The sequence below is a fragment of the Onychomys torridus genome, chromosome 12 (assembly GCF_903995425.1).
Source record: "Onychomys torridus chromosome 12, mOncTor1.1, whole genome shotgun sequence".
NCBI classification, from domain to species: Eukaryota; Metazoa; Chordata; class Mammalia; order Rodentia; family Cricetidae; genus Onychomys; species Onychomys torridus.
In genome coordinates, this window is record NC_050454.1 from 3023699 (window position 1) to 3050308 (window position 26610).

General features: G+C 44.6%; 1 protein-coding gene across 1 annotated transcript in view; it reads right to left on the minus strand.

Moving 5' to 3' along the window:
• The window catches only part of Igf2bp2 (insulin like growth factor 2 mRNA binding protein 2), a 117034-nt gene extending 91724 nt beyond the window's left edge, over window positions 1-25310 (minus strand). Inside the window, exons 1-2 of the mRNA XM_036203767.1 lie at window positions 24802-25310; window positions 23263-23323 (exon numbers count right to left, since the gene is read on the minus strand). Coding sequence (XP_036059660.1) covers window positions 23263-23323; window positions 24802-24979 — 239 coding nt within the window. The 5' untranslated portion in view covers window positions 24980-25310. The remainder of the gene's footprint in view (window positions 1-23262; window positions 23324-24801) is intronic.
• Between the last annotated feature and the right edge of the window lie 1300 nt (window positions 25311-26610).

A 26610-nucleotide genomic window follows, 5' to 3' on the forward strand; every position in this document is an offset into this window, starting at 1 on the left:
CTGTAATTCCCCTTTCCTGTGGGTGCTGGGATTAGAGGTAAGAGTCAGCCACCCTGCCCTGATAAAAACAGTAGTTTCATTTGTTTGTTTTCTTTACATTTTCTCTATTGACTTTGTATGTGTGCAGCTGCATGCACCACTGTTCAAGTGGAAAGGTCAGCGGACAACCTGCAGGAGAGTTGGTTCTTGCCTTCCACCCTGTGGGTCCAGGGGATCGAACTCAGGTTGTTGGCATGACCGCAAATGCCTTCACCTGCTGCAGCATCTCACTGGCTCAGAGGAAAGAATTTAGCCTAAGCCCTAATTCTGGGTCTGTCAGCAGCCAGCGCTTGGAACAACCCACCTGCCGCTGGTTTTTCACCCATCAAGTACAAGCACACACACTTGCTGGGCTCTCGTCCTCCAGTCTCTGCTCTGTTGATCTGTTTCAAGTTCTCTGGTACACACACACACACACACACACACACACACACACACACACACACCATGTAATTTTTAAATGTTTAAAAAATAAGATGCAAGTGACTAAAGAAGACACCTAACATTGACCTCTGGTGTGTACACACACACACACACACACACACACACACACACACACACACACACACACACTTTCCAGGAACCCCCTTGCTCTCACCACCTCCAGCAACAGCAGTCACAGGTAGGTCCCACCCGAAGGCTTACCCCAGGAAATAAACTGTGAGGAAGATGTTCCTCAAGACCTCCTGATACAGTCTGAATGGCTCAGGCTCTCCAAATCTTTCCTATCTAAATTTGTAAAAGTACAAGTATTTATTAAACACTAGATTCTGTTCCTGGGATGATAGCATTTTTTCCCTCACCACTGAGACCTCTGAGAAGGTAGTGCCCAGATGTATACTATATACATGCTGATTTTGCTGGGCTTGGTGCAAAATTTGTAATTTTAAACTACTACGGATGTCTATAATTATTTTAAACTATTATGGATGTCTACATCATTTATTTCGTCACGTTATTGGTCCACTCTGATTTATTTGATGCCAAAGCCCTGAATAAGGAAATTAACATCCAAGTTTGACACTGTTGCTATGAGAAAATACCACTGCCCGGAAACACCTGTGTAATATACGGACATACTTTCTATGTGCTCATTGCAATATGCCCATCCTATGGCATGCATATGAAGTCAGGGGACAGCCTCGGGTGTCAGCTGAAGCCTTCCACTTTGAGATGGGCCTCTGTGTTTTTCCACCGTGTATGCCGCACTAGAAGCCGCACCTGTCCACGGAGTTCCCTGTCTGCCTCCCGTCTCCTTACAGGGATACTGGGGTTACAGCTACAAGTATGCATCTGGCTTTCTGTGTGGATTCTGGAGTTTGAATCTCAGGTCCTCGTGTTTGCAAGGCAAGATACACACTGCGCCATCTCCCCAGACCTGCCTTGGGACTGGGAAGAGGGCCTAGCAGAAAAAAGTTTTTGCCGCCTATGCATGAAGAACTGAGTTCCAATCCTCCGCACCCACATACAAGCAGCAAATGCCTGTAACCTCACATCCGCAGGGCTTGCTGGCCAGCCATTCCATCTAGCTGAATTACTGAGTACCAGGTTTTATGAGATATCCTGTCTAAAAAAAAAAATCAAGAGGAAAGCAATAGAGAAAGACACCCAATGTTAACTCCTTGCCCCTGCATGCTCACACACAGGAACGCACACAAACACGCGCTCGCGCACACACAGTCACAAAACTACTTTTCAAGATTTCTATGTATGTCTTAGTGTTTGACCTGCACCATCTGACCATGTGCATGCCTGGTGCCCATGGAGTCCAGAAGAGGGTGCCAGATCCCTTACAACTGTAGTTACAGGTGATTGTGAGTGTCCATGCCGGTCCTGGGACTCAAACCTGGGTCCTCTGTAAGAACAGCAAGAGCTCTTAACCGCTAAGCCATCACTCCAGCCCCTCCCCCAACTGCTTTTATAGGGTGCTCTTTTTCCTGGAGGGATGTTTATACTGCAGAATTGTGAAAAGCAGAACTGCCTGCTCAATAAACCCCGACTGAAGTTTTTCATTAATCAACTTTCAGAAGGAAGACACTGGAGAGGACAATACAAAGTGTGTTCTGAATTTCCGCCCACTTACGTCCCTATTGGCTATACACTAGCATCATGTGGGGTCTACACAAAGCTGCCCCGGACCATTTAGTCACTCCCTGGATACCTGTGCGCCATCTGGGCAACCATCGGTGTATTCTTTACATTTCCATTTTCCACCCCACCTTAGACTTCTAACATTAGTGCAGATGTGACTGGCCCACAGGCCACACAGAGAACCATGTACTCAGCCTCCTCTAGTTTAAAAATGTTATTGCTATCTTAAATTGCCTTCTTAAAAATGAGACTACTCTTTGGAAAGGAGTGCTGACATTTCAGATAGGTTTTAAGCAGTATGAGACAAAGAAGAGAATTTTTCCCAGTGTAGTGGTCCAAGCAATGGGGAAGTTGAAGCTTGGGGTCAAGGCCAGCCTAGACTACAGGAGACTTAAAAAAAAAAAAAAAAAAAAAAAAGGTTTTCTGCTTGCCTGTCAATCTACAAAGGTAACTTAGTTCATCAGAATGTGTTCTTCCCTAAGAATGGTACCCAAATCAAACACGATAAACAAGATACAATTTACTTCAATCCTTGGGAATCACTTCCCACGGACTGCCTGTCACCCAGGCATTGATGAACACATACCAGGAGTATGTCATTCCTTCCTGCTATGGGTGTAATCAGACACAGCTGCCATGCATAGGTGGACAGTCAGTCCATGACCAAGAGGGTAAACTGAGATCTGGAGGGAGCCACTCAGAAGGACCAAGAGAGACTTGATTCAAGACAAGGCCTTTGAGATGGGTGTTCAAGGATACTATGGGGCTGCCGATTTCCCAACGTCCGCAACAACTTTTACAATGCCTGTGCAGTTTACTGCCTGCCTGCCCCACAAGCTCCATCTGGACCTTGTCCCCAGCCATTTCAGGAGTGATCAGGAACTACATACTAATTTGAATTCTAGGCTGACAGGCTCTCTGGTTCACTACCTTTGAACTTTCCAGTATTAACCCAATGGTTCCCACTTAGAAATTGCTTGCCAAATGATGGGAGTAAATGGTAAAGAGGCTGTATGTGGAAACAGGTACTGCATCCCAGGGGCACCCACAGGTAGGGGGAAGATCAGCAGCAGCTCCAACTGTCTGAAACCACAAGCCCAATTAAATGCTTTCTGTCACAAGCTGCCTTGGCCATGAAGTTTCTATCACAACAATAGAAAAGTAACTAATACAACCTCTTCATTAGAGCTGAAATAAATGTAGATGTTAGCTGGTGTAACACTTCCTTTGGTGAGCTGATATGGGGGTTACAGACCCCCACATCACAACCGCCTCCCAGCCTCTCTTGCCTACCAACTATAGAGATTATTGTCCTGTCTCCCACGAACACAGTTTGTTAGACTCAGTCTCACACTAAGCTGGACTGGTGGCTCACACTTGACACCCAGCACTCAGAAGGCTGAGGCAGAAGACTGACATGTTCAAGGTATGTGTGGACTACAGAGTGAGTTCTAGGCCAATGTGGGACTACACAGAGACACTGTCTCAAATTCAAACAGAAAAACTACAATTAGCTTAGAAAGCAATGCGGAATCCACGTCAAATGGCCCCCAACTGGAACTAAAGTGCATTATTCTTGGAGAATGTTTCCAGATAAGAGTACCGAAGGGGAAATGTTTTCACTATAATAAGCTGTGAGCATCTCCATCGATGAGTTCTCATCTTCCACAGGTTGAATCATACTACATCCCATGGCGGACGCTCAACACTCTTTTGAACAACTAGAGTGACAGCTGATTTCTACCATCCGAAAGCTTCAGCATCCTAAACGCAAGACAACTCTGTCCTGAGGCTCAGTGGCCACCAGCCCAGCCCACTTGGAACTGCAGCCCAGAAGGGACCGTCTTCCAACCAAGGTTGCCCTCTGACCTATACTTGCAGGCACACACAGATGCAGACACACAGACAAACGTGATAGACCCTGTCTTAAAAGACAAAGTGTGCAGCCCTTGAGGAATGACATCCAAGGCTGACCTCTCGTCTCCACAATCATGGGTGCACACACAGTCAATATTCTAAACTGCAGAGGGGTCAGCAAGCCACTCTGATCATAGAAAAATGGAAGCTGGGCATGATGGTGCATACATTGACGCCAGCATGTAGTAGCAGAGGCAGGAAGGCCTCTGTGAGTTCAAAGTCAGGTTGGTCTACATAGTGAATTCCAGTCCAGTCTCAAAATGGGGAGAGGAGAATAAGAATGATTCAGAATATAAACTGGTTGGGTGTAATATAAACTTTACAGAAAATTTAGCACTGCATTTATTTTAAAAAGCACCTTTCTTTCTGAAGGAGCAGGCCATCCTAAAGGGACTAGGACACCTCTAAGATTCAGTCTCCACAGCACAAAAGAAACAACATTGGGGGGGGGGGGGGCAGTTCAAAGCAATCATCTCTCTCCTAGAGGGCAGAGGTTTGGTTCCCGGAACCCACACAAGGCGGCTCACGGATACCAGCTAACTCCAGTTCCAGGGGATCTGACGCCCCTGGCTTACACAGGCCCTTGCAAGCACTTAGTGCACAAACACTCACACATGCACACACATGCATCAATGCGATGTCAACTTAATATAAGCTAAAGTGATCAGAGAGGAGGGAGCCTCAACTGCCAAAGCACCTCCATAAGATCAGGCTATAGGCAAGCCTGGAGGGCCTTTTCTTAATTAGTGATTGACATCTCATCCCTGGCTGGTGGTCCTGGGTTCTATAAAAGCAGGCTGAGCAAGCCATGGGGAGCAAGCCAGTAAGCAGCACCCCTCTATGGCCTCTGCATCAGCTCCTGCCTTCCGGACCCTGCCCTGTGTGAGTTCCTGTCCTGACTTCCTTTGATGATGAACTATGATATGGAAGCGTGAGATAAATCCTTTTTCCCCCCAAGTTGCTTTGGGTCATGGTGTTTCCTCATTGCAATGGAAACCATAACTAAGACAATAAATTCATATAACTAATGTAATCAAAACCTTTTTTTAAAGTTGCATGTGTTACAGGAATAAGCACGTTGCAGACAGCCAGTGACGAGCTCATATAGAAGTCTGAAATCATGACTGTTACTATACACTATAAATGACTAAGTTAAGTCACTTAGGGCATCCTAGAGCAAAGCTGAGAGGCTGGCATGAGTCTGACAGCCACATGGATATATGTGTGTGTGTGTGTGTGTGTGTGTGTGTGTGTGTATACACACACACATACACTCTTGTACTAGAGATACAGCTCGGCAGCTCTGTTTGCCAAGCATGCTGTGGACTTCCACTGTCAAAAATGGATATGCTTGACAAAAAAGACAACTCTAAACACTATCAATTTCTTCCAAAATGTCAAGTATCATTAGAAGAGTTTGCAATATATTTCTAATGTGTGGTAAAGGTAGGGGCCCATGGCTTTAGATTTTAAGTTGGGGAGAAAACTTCATATGTCTGATATCAAAGTGACCACTATGTCCTGCTTGAGAAAGACATTCCTATTTGGATAGTAAATGGCATATTTCTTAGAAAACCAATGATTTTAAAGAGTAAATCTATTTTCCTCTCGTAGGCACGGCTAACCACAGTATGGCGTAATTCTGGAGAAATCAGACCTCACCCAGTTACAAAAATAGCAAAAAGGACTCTTTGCTGCTGGCAGAAAAGTAACAAACATCCTTCTTGATAGTAGAGAAGTGTTTTGTATTTTCAATTAGGCACTTAAAACATCAGCTCTTCCAGGTGAGACAGAGAGAGAATACTTATTTCTATAAAAGGTGATCTAAATGAAATCATTCTTTAGGGAAGGTTAAAACAACAAAAATCCAACAGAGGTTGAGAGCTAAAACTGTGTCCTCGCTTGAGGCACCAAAAACCTGGGCCTTATTCTGTAACCTCCGAAATGGAGGCTTCTTCCTCATCCCACAGGTGTACGGAGAAGTCCACAGGATGCAGTAGCCGGCAACTGGTCCAACCGTGCTTCCGTCAGCAGTCCAGTCTCACTCTGAAAGGTGCTAAGCCATCCTTGCCCTCCAGTGTAAGTCCCAAAGGAAGCAAGCATCTGCTTGCTGACTCTTCCGGATGGACCTGAACGCCATCACTGCTCCCAAAGTTGCCACCTCCTGACACTCACCACCCTGACAGGGTGGACTAGAGTTAGTGTCTCGTGTCTAATAAAGGGAGGGTGTGCAAAATCAGAGGGTCATAGAAGGCAGCTGGCGACATTGCCTGTTGTGGGGATCTGAATTGAGCTAAAAAGCAGGTTGTGCTGTCGGGGGCCTCCATAGATTGTGTTGCAACTGAGCCTTCAAGAGACAGCCGCTCCAGCTGGCACCTGACCACAGTTTATTGAAGACCCTAGCCACATGGCTGCCTTAGGAAAATGAGTGAGATGGTAAATGTTGCTCTTTTGAAGCACTGATGGGGGCGGTTAATTTATCCACAGCAATAGATGATCAGCACAGACCCGACAGCATCTTGCTTCACAAGCCTAACCTCTAAGAGCCACTGGCTGCTCCACACTGCCCCCCAAACCCTGCACTGCCCTTGTCTGGACTGTTGCAGGACTCCGGAAGCCTCTGCTCTAGGCTGAGCATACCTAGTCAAAACATCCGAAATCTGAAATTTCCAAAATGGGACGCTGTTGAAAATTCCACATCATGAAGGTTAATCCCACATACAAAACCATTAGAAATCATAACTCAGTGTCTTATTTACTAGTCTACTGCTGTGAAGAGACACTGTGGCCAAAACGTGTAAGGGGTAGCGCTTAACTGGGGGCACCTCAACTATGGGGCCCATGAGGTAGACTGTGGTAAGAGGAGAGCAATTGTTGGTTTTCAAGTGTTTTTCTCCTTGTAACTCTCAAGTTTTTAGTGTAACTTGGGCTTTAGACAGAACTACCATGAGGAGGAAATGAGTTTTCACACGATCATGTGAGACTTTATAGATCTAAGAACTGAGCCAGGTGTGCTGGAATACACCTGGAATCCCAGCCTTCAACAGGCAGAGCGGACGGAAGAAGGCCAAGAGGGCACACTAGCCAAACCTCCATGGTGAGACCCTGCCTCAAATACAACAAATCAGAAACTCAACCAGCCTTAGTTTTTGTTTGTTTTCACGACAGGGTTTCTCTGTGCAGCCCTGGCTGTCTGGCTGTCCTGGAACTTACTCTGTAGACCAGGCTGACCTCAAACTCAGAGATCCACCTGCCTCTGACTCCCAGTAGTGAATTTAAAAGTGTGCACCACCACTGGCAGGCCACCCTAATATGTTTTTAAAGAGCGATTTCCGAAGCCTTTTAACCCCACCCAATCTGAATCATCTTCCGTGAGCCTCCTTTGCTATGTGGCTCTGGGTGGCCACCTCATACTCCACACAAGCTCTTACACCAGGAGTCAGTAAAAAAACTGAAAAGGCCATTTTCAAAAGAGTAAGGAATTTGGACTCTTTTCCCCTCACAATGAAAATGAAGAAGAGAAAGGGGAAGAAATTAAAAAGGTAAGCTAATGACATTATTGTGACTTCAATTTTAGTAAATTTGTTTAAAAAAAAAAAATTCTTCGAGGCACAGCTATTTCTGACCTTCTAAAAGTAGCCAGTGGAAGCCCAGAAGGCTAAGGAGATAGCTCAGTTAGCAAAGGATTGGCCTTGCTTGCACTGAGATCTGAGTTGGGTCCCCAGAATCCATGGTTTAAAAAAGGGGAAGCAGGTTATAGGGGTACATTCTGTGATCCCAGCACTGGGGAGCCAGACTAGACCACCTGACAAGTTCCCAGCCAATCATAGGCTCTCAAATAACAGTGAATTGTGCCCAAGGACACTATAGGTTGCCCTCTGGCCTCTACAAATGTGAACACATAACCAGGTGTGTGCACATACACGTACACACATGTGCACACAGTCTAGTTCTCATGGTAATTCAAAATTTTGAAGTTCAAAGCCAGAAGTGGTAGCACAAGCCTTTATCCTAGAACTAGGGAGGTTGAAGGAGATGAATCCCTACGAGCTCAAGGCCAGCCTGGTCTATACAGTGATTCAAAACAAGTTTTTAAGTTCAGAAGACCAGCCAAAGCCTGGAGTGCTGATACACATGCATTAAATCCCAGCATGCAAGAGGCAAATCGCCCTTGAGTTCAAAGGCATCCTAGTTTACACAGGCCAGCCAGGGTAACTATGAGATCCTGTCTTTAACAAAAAAGAAAGAAATGGGGTCAAAGACCAGTCCTCCCTCCTCTCCCCACCACCCTGCCCTGCAAAATGGAGCTGGCCATTTTGGGGGAACCACTTGGATCCTGAAGTTCCAAACAGTGTCTGAGCTATGCTGACTGGAGTCTTGAAAGACATGGTTTTCATCTTACCATGTGTGGTGGTGTGCATAGGAATGGCCCCATAAACACATGTGTTTGAATGCCTGGTCCACAAGGGAACAGCACTATTAGGTGTGGCCTTATTGCAGGAAATATGTCCCTGTGGGGGCCAGCTTTGAGGTCTCATATGCTCAAGCTATGCCCAGTGTGGGGAATTTCCTGCTGCCTGTTCACTTCCTGTTGCCTGCAGATCAAGATGTAGAACTCTCAGCTACCTCTCCAGCACCATGTCTGCATGCATGCTGCCTTGCTTCATGATATGACAATAAAGGACTAAACCTCTGAATCTGTAAGCCAGCCCCAATTAAATGTTTTCCTTTATAAGAGTTGCCGTGGTCATGGTGTCTCTTCACAGCAACAGAAACCCTAGCTAAGACACTACTGCAAAGTGACCAGCTTCTTCATGCTTGTGACTTACGCTACAAGGTGCATTTTAAAAGTGTAATTACAATGCTGGGCATAGTGGCACACGCCTTTAATCCCAGAACTGGAGAGGCAGAGACAGGTAGATTTCTGTGAGCTCTAGGCCAGCCTGGTCTACAAAGAGTGTTCCAGGACAGCCAGAGCTGTTACACAGAAAGTCTTTTTTAAAAAAGTGTAATTTCAACTTTCAGAGCAGAATGTGTTTTGACACAAACAAGCTGATGTCTGACTCACTTCTGATGGCTCCCCTCTGCAACATTAGGATAACAGGGATCCACCACACCAGGTTTATGAAATACCAGAGATTGAACCAGGGCTTCCTAATGCTAGGCAATCACTCTAGCGACTGAGCTACATCCCAGATCTCAGAGTGGTTTTTATTTTCGTTTTTCGAAAATGTCTCTTAAGTCAACAGTCTCTAGTTTGGCCTTAATGAGGATTTATTGCACCCAGAGCCAAAGAACAGAATCCAGACAGCCTTCAACTGCCTCAACTTAAACATTCAAAAAGTGCGCTAACTAGAACACTTTCAAACGTATTCAAATGCACCACTTTTCATCAACATATTTCCCTACTGGTATTTTACTTCCAAAACCATCTTCCTTTTCCAGGAACAGTGAGGCACACCTGTCATCCCAGCCCTTGGGAAAGCAGGAATAGGGTGATTACAAATCCCAGGCCAGCCAGGACTACATAGCAAGACCTTGGTTTTTTTTGTCTTTTTGTTTTTTTTTTTTTTTTAATTAAGTTATGGTGGTATTTGTTTGTGATGTAACAAATAAAACTTGCCTGATGGCCAGGCAGTGGTTGCACACGCCTTTAATCCCAACACTCGGGAGGCAGAGCCAGGCGGATCTCTGTGAATTCGAGGCCAGCCTGGGCTACCAAGTGAGTTCCAGGAAAGGCGCAAAACTACACAGGGAAACCCTGTCTCAAAAAAAAAAACAAAAAACAAAAGCTTGCCTGAAAATTAGAGTGCAGAGCTAAGCCACTAGTTAGCCACAGAGGCCAGGCAGTGGTGGCACACACCTTTAATACTAACACTCAGGAAGCAGAGGCGGGTGGATCTCTGTGTGAGTTTCAGGACAGTGGGGGCTACATAGAGACACTGTCTCAAAAATCCCTTCCACAAAAGTAGATAATGTCTTCAGCAACAATTTGCAGATGCTGGCAAGGTAGAGAATGCCAACGGTAACCCATGAGCCTTACATAACCTCTACCTGTGTAGATGTTTACAATCGACATTTTTGAACTTGTTGCCAAAATTTAAAGTTTAGGGGATTAGGAGCTCGAAAGCTGCTCAGCAGTAAAGAGCACTGGCTGCTTTTCCAGAGAACCCAGGTTCAGGTCCCAGCACCCACACAGTGGCTCTCAACCGTCTGTTAACTCCAGCTCCAGAGGATTCAATGTCCTACTCTGATCTCCATGGGTACCAGGCATACCCACGGTACACATGCATACATGCAGGCAAAATACACATAAATACGTAAATCTAATGATTAAGTTTAAGCATTAAAAACTCTGGTTTAACTTTTCTCTTGGAAACTGTATTTGGGAACACTGGCCCTACATTTCCCAGTGCAACAGATGGCTGATGCTGTCTCTTCTGCAGGGCTCCAGAAACCTCCTGCCACCACCTATCACTGTCATTGCGGGCTCCTGAGAATGGGCTGCTGCTGCTACGTATTTGGCAAGCTCTCATCTTACTGCACAAGATGGATGTAGCTATGAGGCCACTGATCCCAGAAGGCAGGAGGAGAGAATGATGCACACAGACATAGCAACAGAGTGGTATGAGCTGGGCATCACCTGTGCGGTTCTGGAAAAAGCACTGAAGCTAAGTTCCAAGGTCCTGCAGGCTCCTCAATAGTCTGTAGCCACAGGAAAAGTAAATAAATAAATATATATATATGGGTTTTTTTAATTATTTTCTTCATTCCAGATTTTTATTTCACTATGGAAGTTAAACTCAATATAGAAAGCCAGTAGGAGAAGTTAGGATCTACATGTCCCCATGAAGGTCAGAGAGGGCTTCCTAGTTCGGCTGGCACAGAAGATGGTGGAGATCATGAACTCACAGCTCAGGCTGCCTGCACAAGATCAAGCCAGTGAACATTCCAGAATGAATGGAGAGAGGCTCACAAGCTGCCACTCGACCTGAGGAGACTGACAGCCAATGGCTGATGGAGAAGCCGTTTTCTCTAAGCATGTGGCCACTGTGTTGACCACGCTCAGTAGATGACGTGGTCGTGGTTGGCACAATTTTGGTAGATTTTATTTAATAACAATAATAATAATAATAATAATAATAATAATAATAAAAGAAGTGAGGAGAGAGAAGGAGGAGGTGGATCTGAGAAGAGTTAGGGAAAGAAGTTGGGGGGTGAGGGTGATTATGATCAAAATACATGGAATGTGTTTAAAGAGTTAAAAATAAAGAGAACTAACAAGTGTTTTTAAAAAAAATTCTTATTTGACCTATAATTACTCTCTCAGTTAATTAAATATTATTGGTACATACAAAATAAATGATAAAGAACCAGGTAAGGAAGGGAAAATTATTTTACACAGTATGACTGCTTACAATATCTTGCCATCACTATGGTTTAAAGACTATTTTATATTTTATTCAGAACATTTTCATTCATCAAGAATGTAGTCATGGGCCCATTAGACGGCTCAGCAGGTGAAGGTGCTTGCCTGGCAACCTAATTTTGATGCCTATGACCCACAAAGGTGGAAAGAAGAGCTTCACAAAGTCAGCCTCTGACATGCACACATGCTGGAACACCGTGCCTCCCCTATATAAAATAAATTTTAAAATAATAGATGTAACCATATTGCTTTTTCACTTTCCGTTTATTGTCTTTATTTTTCAGTTTTTTTATTATTGTGTGTGTACAATGTGTGTGAGCGTGAGCACAGATTCCCACAGCATATATACGGAGGTCAGAGGGCAGCTTGCAGGAGCTAATTCTCGGCGACTGAATTCGGATTGTCAGGTTCAGATGACAAGTGCTTTTACTGCCTGAGCCATCTTGCTGGTCTTTTTAAAGAGAATGCTTTGATTAGCATATATTAGCCATACATAAAAAATGGATTTCATGATGACATTGTCATACACGCATGTGATGTATTTTGAGTACATTCATACCCAACTGTTGTCCTCACACTCCCACGAATCCCCTTTACCCAATCAGCCACCTTTCTAGTTTTAACTTTTTTAAGGGTAATACCCTTTTTCTGAATAAAACCCATGCGTATGGAGGAAGTGTGATGACTTCCAGCCCATCTGACTTGCTGGCCATCAATTCGAACCAGTTTCAAATGTTTTGAAGATTATGTTACTCCTGTAGAGAGTGCCCCCAATAGACAACTGAGAAAAGAACTGTTCTGTTTTAGAAGTGAGTTCGAAGGCCCACAACAAACGCTGGTTCCTCACAGAGGAGTGGGTCCCATGTCACTATGGTTGACTCCAGTGGATTGTAAAGAGCCTGCCTGCCTGGAACATTCCTAAAGGAAACTGCTGTTGACTACAGGGAAATCCAGAGAGCTGGGAGCCCGCCATTCAACCGGCAAAGCAGACCCCATTTCTGAAGTGAAAGTGACGGAGGAGAGGAGGTCATAGGAGGAAGGTGCATGGGCCAGGAGCTCGCTGGCTATGCGACAGGGCAATCAACCCGCCCGCCGGACTCGAGATACAGACCCCAGGGCTTAGGGCAAAGGCTGACACATGGGCTGGCTTTTAAACACCGTGCTCTTTCTAAACCAAATTCTAGAGGCAACTCCAGTGTCTAAAGGAGTCATGAGCTGTGTCAAGATTCTCAAGCACACACAGCTATTCCTGCTCTCCATAAACTCAGCTCTCCTCAGTCACAGGCTCCAGAGAACTCAGTGTTAAAAACCACTGTCCTGGGAAGTCAAGTAAGAGTTTGGCCTTGAAATCTGTAAGGTAGGTACAACACTGTGATCATAATCATCACATGTAAACGGAAGTCACAAATCTGCTGGGCGGTGGTGGCCATTGCCTTTAATCCCAGCACTCGGGAGGCAGAGACAGTCGGATCTCTGAGTTCCAGGTCAGCCTGGTCTATAGAGAGATCTAGGACAGGCTCCAAAGCTACACAGAGAAACTTTGTCTCAAAACAAAACAAAACAAAACAAAAAAAAAAAAAGAAAGAAAGAAAGAAAGAAAAGAAAAGAAAAGAAAAAGAAAAACTAAACCCACAAATCAATTTTGGTATCTAAATATTTTGAAAGCATTATTGAAAATCAATGAACAAAAGAACTAACTTTTCCCAGGCAAAACTCTGAAGATGCAGAAAGAACTGTATTAGAAAGCCACCACCTGTTCCCAGGCCTCCACAGCCCTGAAAATAAAATGCCCTTTCCCAAATCTCAGTCTTACTGCAAATAATGGGGCAGTCAGCACCCTGTCATCTTGGAGATTTTGGGACGAATAAACAAAATGTGTAAAAATTTTAAGAGCAACAACAGCTAGAATTTAAAAATCTTAAGTCATTAGACTTTTTAAAAACTCCCTAAAAGGAGTAATTGGTCCTATATTTCTAAAATTCCTGCTTTCCTCATGCTCAGGTGTCCCAGCAAACGGAGAGTATCACTCACAGTCCTGGGCCTGAAGGCATAACTGTCAGTTAGAGAACAGGAGGCTGGCTGGATCCAGAAGTCAGATGACTTACACAGCCAGATTTCTTTTCTATCCTTCAGTAATTAGGAAGGAAATGAAAGCGATGTTTTCCCATTGCAAAGGATGGACACAGTGGCACTTACTGATGGGAAAACCTTCAGCATCTGACAAACTCTTTCCCAATCTTTCAACCACTTACAAAAATATCTGCAGTGTGTGGCCCCACACCCCTTGAAGCGTGTGTGTCAGCTGCACCAATCCAAGGAAGTGTGTGCCACAGAGACCATACATTCCAACACACTGAGCAAGCACACACGTGCCTCCTAAGCTGCCCCAAACCTCAGCAATGAGGGGCACGGGGCTAGAGTACACAGAGGGCCTGCAACCCAGCGTTCCTAGCACCCTCACAAAATGCAAGGGAAGGCAGGGGTAGAGGAAGTGGTCAGTGCGTGGCCTTAAAGAAAGAAACCTTTTGTGAGCAGGCCAGTCACCCTAGGAGTTTGACACTGTCCAAGGAAAGAAGGTTGCAGAGCTGTTGAGCCCTGGCTGCCCTGGAAGCATCGACTGTCCTCTGCACTCTGGAATTACAGAACACACACAGCAGACTTGAGCGACCCAACCACCTCTGTTCCTATGGCAGCCTCTCTTCCCCCATCCTCTTTCCCTCCTTAGTAAATAAAAGGACCAGACTCCTTTTCCAGGTGAATCTTTCATCACCTACATCTGACAAAGAGATACAAAGCATGATCCTTCAAAACTCTATGCGTACAATGATGAAGGAAAACATCCATTTGTCAAAGCGGGGTTGCTAACACCAGAGATGAGGAAGCATTTACAGTAAAAGGTCGGGAGCAAGACAAAAGCCCACACAGCTTCATCCCCAAGCATCGCACTCAGCAGCTGATGGGCTGGCTGCGCCACAGGGGAGGGCCAGTGTTTAAAATGTTATCTTCTGGTACCTTGAGCTATCTTCAGGTTCTTGACTGAGAAAAGGGATTAGCCTTTATAACTTAACACATTTCATAATATTATCTTATTAATTAAATTAATTAAATATTTTTTTTTAAAAACGCACCACCTTCCTCTATAGGAAACAAACCTCCTTATACCTCATTTCACTGGTGACTGTAACTTGAGTCTCATGTTACTAAAGAAAAAACAGCCACGAATGCACAACATGTTTCAAGTACCCAGTTTAAAGGCATACACAGATCTTCAATCCCTGTCCCTTCACATCTGAAAGGCTTAAGCTTTCCCCTCCCTCCTCTCTCCATCCTTTCCTTTTGTTTTCCAAGACAGCTCTATGTAGCCCTGGACGTCCCAGAACTCGATGAAACTTGATCTGTAGACTAGGTTGCCCCTGAACTCAGAGATCAGCCTGCCCTTGCCTCCAAAGAGCTGGAATTAAGGTTTCCTAATGTTAACAAGATGACCTGTTTTAAAATATATAGTTAGGATTCTGTATTTCCTCTTCACAAACTATAAATATTTTTTAAAATACAGATAAATGAATTACTGAGGTAAAAAGTATTACATACTTCTGCATCTCAAGTATAGAATACACACATCATAGACACGGGTGTGTCTTTGTACTTAACCTTACAACCATTTTGGTTTAAGCATTTAATCTCTTTTACATAATTAGAAATTTCTCTACTCCAAGACTACTTTTAAAAATTCCTTCAAATCATGACCAACACTTTCAATTTCTTTTTATCACTTGTATGTGTGGTTGCTGAAATAGGCATCTAAATCTCTATGCAGCCCACGATGACTGATCCTCCTGCCTTCACCTCCCAAGTGATGGGATTACAAGCACATGCCACCATACTCAGATAACTGGTTTTCAGTTACACTGAACTATGAACATACCAGACTTCAGCCCCTTCTGTTCTCTGCATACCCACTGTGGACAGGAGTAACACACACACACACACACACACAGTTATTCTCACAATTCACTGACTGGTCACTCAGTCTATTCAAGCTAGACACACAGCAGCAAAATATAGCCACTGCTTCTCTGAAGCAGTCTGGTCCAGTGGAAGGACTTGTTTGGAGACTGAAGGTTCACAGCCCAGTCTGCAACAGGGTTAGGAACAGACCTCTCAGGCTCGGGATGGGGGTGGGGTGGAGAAGGCCTGGAAGGCTGAGCCCAGCGCCTAGCATATAGCAGCTCCCACTCTGTAATTATTAGTTACTGTCCCCATCCCCCACCTTCTGAGTCACAATTCCATAGAAAATGCCACATCCCGCCCTGGACTGTGCAACTTGAAGAAACGCATGAAGGGTTAGAAATAACCCTTCCCCTACTTTTTTCCTTGACAACTGCACCCTCTACCACCACCTACCAGCCTGAGAGTCCACAAAAATTACAGGAAACAAGGTGATGAGTTCAGGAAAACATTACAGCTCAGAGATGAGGGCAATTCACACACACTGCTTAGTTACTGAGTATGTCGTACTAAGAACGCAACTCCAGAGGTTTGGATTTAAAAACAAAAAAAAAACCTTTTTCTGTGCAGAGAGTGAAGTAGAGGAAAAAAGACTAGTTCCAGGGTGAATCCAGGAAGGACTGGCAGCTCTGACCGACAAGTCAAAGAAAGCATAGCGCTGCCTGCTGCAAGGGGCTGAGCCACGACAGCCCACCAGGTGAATTCTTGAATTTTACCAAATGGCACACACACTTGACCAGAGCTAAAGTTGGTGCCTAATTTGTGTGGCTCGGTTGAGTGAAATGGCCTATTTTTATTTTATGGTATATTGTATATTTTTTTTCTCCATGTAGCTCTGGCTGCCCTGAAACTTGCTATGTACACCAGGCTGGCCTTTAACTCACAGAGATCCTCCTGCCTCTGCCTGGGATTAAAGGCCTGTGCAATTGTGCCCAGTGAGGACTGTCCTTCTTAGCACTGTCTTATTTCTTAATATAAAGAATGCAACCACTAATAAATAAATAAATAAATAAATAAATAAATAAATAAATAATGTGACAGTATAAACAATGGCCAAACAAGCAAGCAAACAGAAACACCAAACACCTCCTTGGATAAATCCCCCATACTCTGTCCAGCAAGTTGAGAGAAAGCAGAGATTCATGCTGCTTTTTAAGTGGCATCCTTGCCCATGCCTTTAATCCCAGCACTCAGAAGGCAGAGGCAGGTGGATCTCTGTGAGTTCGAGGCCAGCCTGGGCTACAGAGCAAGATCCAGGCTACACAGAGAAATCCTGTCTCGGAAAACAAAAACTAATAAAAGCATGTGCTTATTTCCAATTATTTTTTTCCTATAAAAACAGTTTAATGAAGAGTAGATCATCCAGACCACACTAAGAATAAGGCCATCACAAAAGGGCCCTTCACAAACAATTTCTATCCTTCCTCAAGGGCATCTGGGCTAACAAAATGTTAAGTGAAGCCCTCTAGGGTAAGATCAGTGATGGAGCCCTTGCCTGGGTTCTTCCCCACTACTGAATTTATTTCTCTGCCTTAGACAACTTTCTCCTTTTCTCTAAGACTAAGTTCCCTCATATGAGAAAAGAACTAGTCCATTTTTCCTCTTCTCCAAATCTTACTTAGAAAAAAGCAGACTGTCTGTTGAAGAGGCCATAATAGTTTTTTTACCATATGAACTTGAGATGCAACCACATGAAGATACATCTCACCACAACTCTCTCTAGTACTGTGTTCGTAACAGTACCAGATCAAAAAACCTCTAACAATTTTAAAGTTCAAGCTTCCCCCGCCCCGAAGGCAAATTCACACTTATGTATTAAATGAATACACAACAAGAAAAACTGCAAACACCCCTCTGGTTGCAAAGGTTCCAGACAAGTGTTTCTGTTTACTAGGTAAACAGATGCTCATGATGTAGGAAGATAGGATAATACTTAAAATGTGTATCCAAATCCTTCTAGTTCACCTACTGAACTTACTAAACTGCTTACTTTAACAGACTAGGAATACTGTGATTAAGTGTTCAAATTTTAGGAAATAAAAGTGTAAGAGACATAAACAATGAGAAGACGCAAGAATAAGAAAACAAAATGCACCTCAAGAATGCAAAATTACTGGGGGGGGATCACCGCTTGAGGAGGAGCTATCTAATCACTGAAATGATGGACACAAGGATGGCACTTGGGCTTGATGGCCCCTTAATACAGACGCAACCATTTCTGCGCTGCTTATATTCAACATCAACATGCCATCCAACTCTCAACCAAATTAAAGACACATTATTGTATCTTTTTTCTCCTCTTTGGCAGTGAAAGCAACAGAACCTAAGGTTTTCTGCAATAGAAAATAATTTCTTTCCCTTATTTTATGAAGTAACCCAACTAAAATCCATAATCAAAACAGGAAAAGTAAAAAAACCTTAAAAATAATTCTGAGCACTCTGCAATTTGCTGCCCAAAATAGAACCCATACCATCCATGCCACCAAATGAAAATTATAAGCTTGTAAGCATCAGGTCAAATTATAAAATAAAAGATTTAAAATGTTTCAATGGCAATGAATGAGGGGGGTGGATTTCTTTACTGGTAGGCATTTGCTGTTTTCTAGCATCTGCTCATCGACACTGTTTGAATGTTCCCCAAACTAATTTGTTCTTCCCATTGAGTACAAAAAGATAAAACCTGACTAATCAATTGCTCAGGCACGCCTTCTTAAATAGAACTCTCCTGTCCCTCAAATAAGAAGTCAGTCATAGTTTTTGAGATATTATGCTTTTGACTAGATGTTTCATTTTTAAAAATTAGTTTAGCTAAGGCCCATCAGTTTCAAAAACAACAAAACCAAAAACTGAAAATACATTCATGGTGTTTAAATATAACCTTTAAAATTATATTTTGAAATTTTGTCATTTTTTTAAGCAGCTCCCAATTTTATGCTGTTTCTAATAAAACTGATCCACCACTGATTTGCAAAAACAACAAAATACCCTCTTAAGCTTAGCATTTCTAAATGAAAATGCATATTCACTAGCATACACTTTATAAGCTGGGCACAATGGTGTATGCCTATGATCCTGGCAATTCAGGAGACTAAGGCAAAGGGGTTCACGAGCTCAGGAACAGCTGGGGCTGCACGGGGAGATCTTGAGTTTAACAAAGAAAATAAAAGTTTGTGTGTGTTGGGGGGGTGCATTGACAGATCATGAAAGCCTTCACAGAAATGAATCAGAGGAATCTAGGAGGGTAGTTTTGCATAGGGCTTTCTTCTCAGCAATGTGCTCATTGAAAAAGCCGCCACAGGTGTCTGTGCCTTGACTACCAGGAGTGGAGGCACCTGTACGGGCCAGGCATCTCTCAGGGATGGTGCAGCACACATGACTCCAATCATCTAGTGATTTTATTAGCTTTGTCTGGACTGAAACTCAGAGTAATTAATGGCTGCTCAGTTAAGGGTCTCCTCTTTCTCTTGCTACTTATCTATATAAAGCTACTGCCCCCTACAAAATGCACATACCCCACTGAATCAGAAGGATGCCACATTAGCTCAGTAACAACTGACCAATTGCTCATCTACATTTGAGGGTTTCATTAGCAGACACGGAATAGTGATCCAGCTGTAGACTGCAGATATTTAGAAAGTATCAAACATTTATAAATAGTTCTAGGAGAAATCTACTTTTACTGCTTTTCTGTCTTGTTATAAATGTACCCTGGTCTCCATCCTTCTATGCACAATTCAGCATCATTAACATGCTTCTTCAACCCACTAAGGAACTTGAAGCAACCTGCACACACACACATAAAATTACTGTTTACTTAAAATGGTGAAATAATTTTCACATGTAGTTAGTTTTGAATCTTCTGATCTCCTTCAAGTGTATTTTAAAATATAAAATCATTTCTTAAAGAAAATGTACTTCAGATCATTATATGTAAAAGGCTTTCTTAAAATATTATTAATTTTCCCTCATCAATCAAGTGACAACCTCAGCTTAACATAATGAAACACATAACTCCTAAAAGATCATCTTATTATCTGTAATTGCAAATAAACATTATTATTGAAAAGCACAATATAGCAAATGGACTACATGATCAATTCTCTTTTAGAATTAAGGTTTAAGAATTTAAATACTTCTATAAATTGCTGCCTTACAATTTAAAATTGATACTATTAGAAAACCTATCTAATTCAATAGTTCCTATTGAATTAGAAAAATCAGGCAAAACAATACATTTTATTTGTAGAACTCATTAGTTTTTAATGTTTAAATAATATATAAAAAGTTAAATGCTAGCCTCCCAAAAATATCTTAAGACTACATTATTATCTAAATAGCAAGCAAATTATTTTTTTTACCACCAGCCCTAATAATCTATTTCTTAGAGATAGGAAAAATATGTGTTCCCTAGAATATTTTTAAAAATTACCTTTTTGAAAATGTGCAACTTCAAAGCTAAATCAAAGTGACTTTATAGTTTGATATCATATGACACTGTATTAATCTTTCTACATATGTAATTAAGTCCGGCCATTAACTTCTAATTCAACAAACTGTTGAAATAGAAGGCTACTGTATGATTTAAAACTAATAAAGTCTTTTCTGTTTCTAGAAAATTAAAAATTGATGCAGAAAAAGTCTTTGTTACGGGGAGGGCTTGAAGTTGGGTGGGTTTTTTGGGGGGTTGGTATTTAATTCAGCTATACACAATGTAGTACATACAAGCAAAATACAATTGGGATACTGTTTTCTTTAGCATTCCTATAGGAGACCAAATTCATCTGCATTGGAGAGAACACAATTACTGATTTTTAACTCATGAAAGACAGATTCATAGCTTTCCCTACACCACTGCGGAGTATTTGACTGTCCCAGCTGAAACCTGTCTAGCATCATTCAGCTACTTCCTAGAAGTGGGTAGATCCTGCATTTTTTTCTAAAGCTGTTTCTCACAGAATCATTCAACTTTAAATACAAAAGCATATTCAAGTCAGCATGCCTTAGATGAAAACAATTTATCCAATATGTGTACATGTGTGTATATGTGACTTTTTAAGTGAACTTTCAGCAGCACCCAAAATAAAGTGTCTATCAAGGCAGTTAGTTCACTTAACTTTGAACAGCACTTTTAAAGTTGTTAAGTTTTTCCTCTTTACTAAATCTCTGACCCACAGGAACTATATGAACATAGAGAAAAAAATTCAAAGATTTTTATTCAGCAGACTGAAACCAAGTAGACCGTAAGAGAAATAGATGATATGTATAGCTTGCTGTACAATAATCTGCACTTTAAATGGATGAAATATAAGTAGCAAAAAGGAAAGAATTCTCTACTCCAGGATGACTGAGCAAACAGCAGTGTCTAGTCTGTCTACAATGCAGCCACGTGTATAAAATGGTGGTATGTGATTTAACAAAAGACCCAATGGTAAGCAAATAGCATGCCAACAACTCCTCAAATGAAGATTAAAACATCTTACAAACTATCACCTCCTTTTTAAAAAAAAAAAAAAAAACCTATTTGGAATACAGGTATTAAAACAGCTTCCTGAAAAATCAAAGAACTAAGCACAATATTAAAAAATTAGCACTCAATTGTTGAATCATTTTTCAAGGAGGCAAATAAGAGAGGATGGCTTGTTTTCCCCGTGCTCTACAGAACACAAAAACCATGTACAGAACTGACCACAAATTTATTTCCAACTTGTCAATTTACACAGAAATGCAACAAAAGAGCAATAAAGCGATCACTGTATAACGTGAAAGCTTTGGTCTTAAATGTTACAGTATTCTGGGATTTTTTTTTTTTTTAAAGCCACCAGCATGGCTATGCCCAGAATTAATAGAGAACTCATCCCAGAGGGCTGAACTCAGCTAACCAATTCTAACCAGTTTAGCCTTCTCTCCCTGCAAGCTAAGGGAACGTTTATATTTGAAGTAAAGGGGGAAAAGATTCACATCATCCAATCAAAAAATGGCTCCGCTCTCCAGCAGCAGGTTACCTTGCTTTGGTTTGTTAACTGTCTTCAGGTGTGGTCAACCACACAGCACGCTCTTAGCTTCTTCCTCCTGGTTATTTTATATCACCAACATGTTCAAAGAAATCAATTTATTCCTAGGACTGCAAAAGCCCTAGACTGTTTGTTTACTATATACTAAAACTCATGGCAAGACTTTTTGAACCATGGCAGAATAAAATTACTTAAACGACACTTCAACCAAAATTCAAACAACCTCTGCATTTAAAAAAAAAGCAAAAGCAGTCTTTTTGTTGATAAGTTTTAGGTGATCTAAATAACTTTAAATAAGCTAGTATTTCACTTGTTTTGAAAATTAAATAACATACATTGCATCATGGAATAATGGGACATCAAATAACTCCAATTAAAAATCTATTGACTTTTGCTAATTTTGACCTCCAAAAGGATTCAACAGAATGAGATATTTCTAGATGCACAGTGTATTAAACATTTCTAACAGTACTCATCAAAACTTCAACTGTTGAGAGATAATTGTTTTAAACTTATAGTAAGTACTTAGCATCCCAGAAAACATCTCCTTACCTTTCCCCTCAAAAAATAATACTGAAGGAAACTACATAAACTTAAAGCAATTTACAGAAAGCCAGCTATACATTTTCAACCTAAGAATCCGTTCAGTAGAGCAGCCCAAACTGCAAATCATTAATTCTTAACTTTTTCAAAAACAAAAGTATTACACAGTTTTCTAATGTGGCACACAATCCTTTCCAGAGATTCAGTTACATTAAAATGTATGTGGAAATATGCACACAATGTTTTTAAAACCCTCAAACACATCCAAGTATTTATAAAACCAATTGATTTTAGAATGTTCTCAATCCTGCGTCTTCCCTCTGACTAAGGTGGAAAATCAGACTTAGCCTCCCCAGTTCAGACACTTAATGAGGAATGGCAAAGAAACGTTCCTTAATGAATATAAACTAAGTAACGACACGTGAGGGGAGGGGAAGATAAAGCCGCCTCCTCCCAATTTATAGTCCACAATGAGCTTTAAACAAAGATGTCTCCTTCATTCTCTCTTAGCAAATCACTGGGGAAACCCAACCCCCACAAAGCGTGTTACTCCTACACTAACAATAGCTAACTATCGACTTCACCGCGATGCTGTTTATTCTCCAACGTTTCAACAATAACAACCAAGTGCTCAGGAGCACAGTCCCATTGCCTCAGTTATAGAAGTCTGGCTTCTCCCTGCATCCCAAACAAACAGCCTACTGCTTTAGAACACTATGCAAAATACTGACCCTTTATTTACTGAATTATTTTATTATCCGTCACTAAACTAACCAAAAAAAAAAAAAAAATTAATCGTATGGTCAAGTTAAGCAATTCAGCTGACACAGTAAATATTTACTCTTAACATCTCACAGGAAGTTTGCTATTGTGCTGGGGGTAGGGATGGCAGTGGGGAGTTCTCGTGGAAGGCAATTTATGATCAACAACTTAATCGGCCACAGCCAACTGAATCTACCTAGTGTTCTCCATCCCGACACCTAATTAGGCACCAAACAGTTTGCAAGTACACCTTATATAATGAAAGTAAAATAATAACAATAACAATAATAACTTTCTAAGCTATGTATCTCCACTAACAAAACAAATAAAAGCCCCTTTAAAAAAAAAACATATAGACACATTTTTAAAAGTTGACCATATGTTTTTAGTTATACGTATGGAAGCCCAATCGCGGGGTGGGGGGTGGGGTTAGAAAAAAGAAACTAGGCAAAATATATTTACCTTAGCTTTTTAGAGACTGAGTAATCAACTTCCATGATTTTCCCATGCAATTCCACTTTACCTTTAAAACAGAAATTTAAAGTACTCAGAACCTCCCTGAGTCAAACTCGCGGGGGTCTAGGAGGGGCAAGCATACTACTCTGCGCTCGGGCTCCGCCTTCTGGAGCCTTCAAGGGGTCCCCCACCCGGCCGCAGCTGGGCGAACTAAGATCCAACCGTGATGAAAAGTGGGCGCCACGGGTGGCGGACGAGGTGGGAAGGGCACAAGCCCGGTTCTGACCCCAGGTATAGCTGTGGGTGGCATTACCGGAAAAACACATTTAATAAAGAGAGGCGCCAATTTGAAAAGATGAGCTCATTTGAAACTCAAGCTGCAAGGCTGGCGCTCCCCGGCTTCTCCGGCCCCCAATTCCCCATTCGGCCACCCAGAGACCCCGGAATTCCAGGGCGCTCGCCCCCCAACCCCCACCCCACCGCCCTCCCAGCCAGCGGCCCCGGGGACACGCGCAGGAGTCCCCGGCTCTGCAGCCGCCTGCTTTGGGGTGACCCCCCAGGTCTCACCAGCCTACCCATCCGTTCCCCAAGGAAGGGGTTCCCTTCGGGGTCGGGGGTCGCAGGCCCGGGGAGCGTGGCCCGCAGCGTGCGTGTGCGGGATGCGAGTTGGGAACGCGCGCGCGGGCGAGTGTAGCGCTCCGACTCCCGTCTGGGCTCCAGCGCGCTCGCGGGCCCCCCGGTCGCCTCTTTCCCGGTTCTCAGCCCGGGCCCCCACCGAGTTGAGACAGGGTACCTCGTAAAAAGGTGCTTCTGGCCGAGCAGGAGGCGGGGAGACGGGAGGCGGAAAGCCCCCAGCCCCGAGTTCTTCTCAATAAAATCGGACAAAAAATTCAGGGAAAAATAGGAGCGCTTCCGAGACCAGCGAGAGGGAAGTGAGCTTCGGGAAAAGACCGAGGGAGATGTGCGGTCCGGCAGGAGCCGGGTGATGGTGGGGGGAACCCCGGGACCTCGAAGGGTTCAGTAAAGTCGAGAAGCTACCGAAAGTGGGGGGCCAGGAGAAAGGGGGGTCTCAAAAAGGAGAATGCGGCTCGGGAGACGGCAGAGGGCGAGAGGTCTTTGGCACGAGGCATGGGAAGAAGGAAGATCTGGCCAGAAGGAAAGGAGATGCTGGATTTAGGGGGTCCCTGGCAAAGAGGGCACTGGAAGGGTCAGAGAAAAGGAAAACGGGGGAGTCTGCAAAGGTGGGGGCGGGGGGAGCAGCTGGACAAGCCAGGGACGCTCCTAGGGAACCAGCGAGGTTGGGGACCCTCGGAGGAGCACAGGGTCGCCCCGAGTCTGAGGCCCAAGGGTCTAAGTTAGCCCCCGCTGTGGGGGCAGGGCAACCGGCCGTCCCGGAGCCCGCCCGCTGCCAGAGTCGCGGGGCTGGTGCGTGGAAGTGAGCGTGCCGGCGCGGGAGTCGCGGCGGGCGCGGCCCCTGGGGCTCGGCCTCCCCGCTGCCGCCGTCCCGAGGCGGCGAGGCGCGGCGTGGGTCGTGCGAGTGCTCACCCGAGAGGGTCTCGATGGCGCGGATGGCCCAGTTCTGGTCGGGGTAGTCCACGAAGGCGTAACCGGACTTGAGCAGGACCTGTCCCGCCAGGGGCAGCTTCCTGTCCCCGAAGAGCTGCCGGAGGTCGTCGGCGGTGACGGCGGGGCTCAGGTTCCCGATATACAGCTTGTTCATCATCTGCGTCTTCCCGAGAGCCCGCGGCTCCCCCGGCCCGGCACCCGGCGCTCCCGCCGCCTCTGCTGCCCTCCTCTCCTCCTGAGCCCGCCCCCGCCCCCACCCTCGCCCTCAGCCTGGCTCCCCCTACCGCGGCCGGCCCGGCCCGCCCGGGGGCAGAGGCGGAGGCGGGGACTCGGCGCGGCTGCCTCCTCGGGGCAGAGTCCCGGGCGGGCGCGCGGACAAAGCGCTCGCTCTGCCTACCGGTACCGGGGCGGCGACGGGGCGACGCACCCGGCGCGCCAGAGAGTTGGACCGGCGTGTGCACCGCCGAGAGTGCGCGCCCGGCCCGGCCCGCGCCGCGCGCTCGGATGGCTCGGCGCTCCCCAGGCTGCGCGCCGGACGGGCGGAAGCGGCGGCTCGCCCGAGCGGAGCCGGGAGCTGCTTTGCCAGGCGGCTCGTGGGCTGGAGGAGGAGAGGGGCGCGGGTGGTGGGCGGGGTGTGTGCAAGGTGGACCGGGCGCGGGCGCGCGGCCGGTAAAACGCACAGCGAGGTGAGAGGCGCACGCAGCGGCTGACAACTTTCTCCGCGCGTCCAGAGCCAGGCACAGATCCGGGGACTCGCTGCGAGCTAGGGGAAGGGGGCGCATGTGGTCAAAGGACGGTGAACTACACCAGCCTCTCCCTCAGACCGTGTGTCCAAGGAAAGTTAATGTGTCGCTGGTCCTCAGTTTTCCCCACCCAAGCGGAGAAAGAAGAGCCGGACCTGTGTCCAGCGGCGGCAAGGTGGCAGCCGAAGAGACGACACTCGATGCCAGGCTGAGCGGCCGCTTTGGTTCCAGAGCCTGGAAGGCATTCCCCCAGCTCTGGAAGAGACAAGAGAGGAAAGATGTCCTTCCACCAGAGGACGGAAGGAGAGGGTCCTAGAGCCCACACACACACACACACACCCGGAAAGGACCCGTGGGAATCGTGGAAAAGTAGGGCTACAGAAGAGAAATGGAGAGGTTCTGAGGTGAGATGATTCTGGACTGTGGGTGTAACCTGGGAAGTGTATTGGAATTTAGAGCGTTTACACATGGTGGGAGGTATGTCTGGGTGGAGAAGTGACCATGGACCATAGGGTATAAGGCTTGTCTACTCCATTCCCAGACCCAGCAGTGTGCCCCAAAGTGTGCCAACATCCCTAAGCGTGTTTTATCTGTAAAACAGCCAACTACCCTGGTGAGGGTGACTTAAAGGCTAGCTAAGTGACTCTGACACTTCTTCGCCCAGCGAACCTAAGAGCTTAAAAACTTTTGGGGGATGTGGGGGCTGTCCTTCATTACTTGTCTTGAGAAGGGAATGGTGAATTCTTTTTTTTTTTTTTCAGATGTTTGTTGACATTTCAATTCTAGCTTTCATCAAATATTCACACATTTCCTCCTCTCTGGATTTTACTGCTGCTGGAATTGGGAGCAGCTTTGCTGCTGCTGCTCGGGCTGCAGATAAACCAGGGATAGATGCTTCCTCACTTAAAACGGGGAAGAACAACACAAATGAAAACAACTTGTGTGTGCATAAATCATTGGAGACTGGAAGCCAACCGCCTTCAGATTATTTACACAAAGGCTCCTAATTAGGGTGGTCAGTCTGTAGGAAAGGATAGGTTTGCCC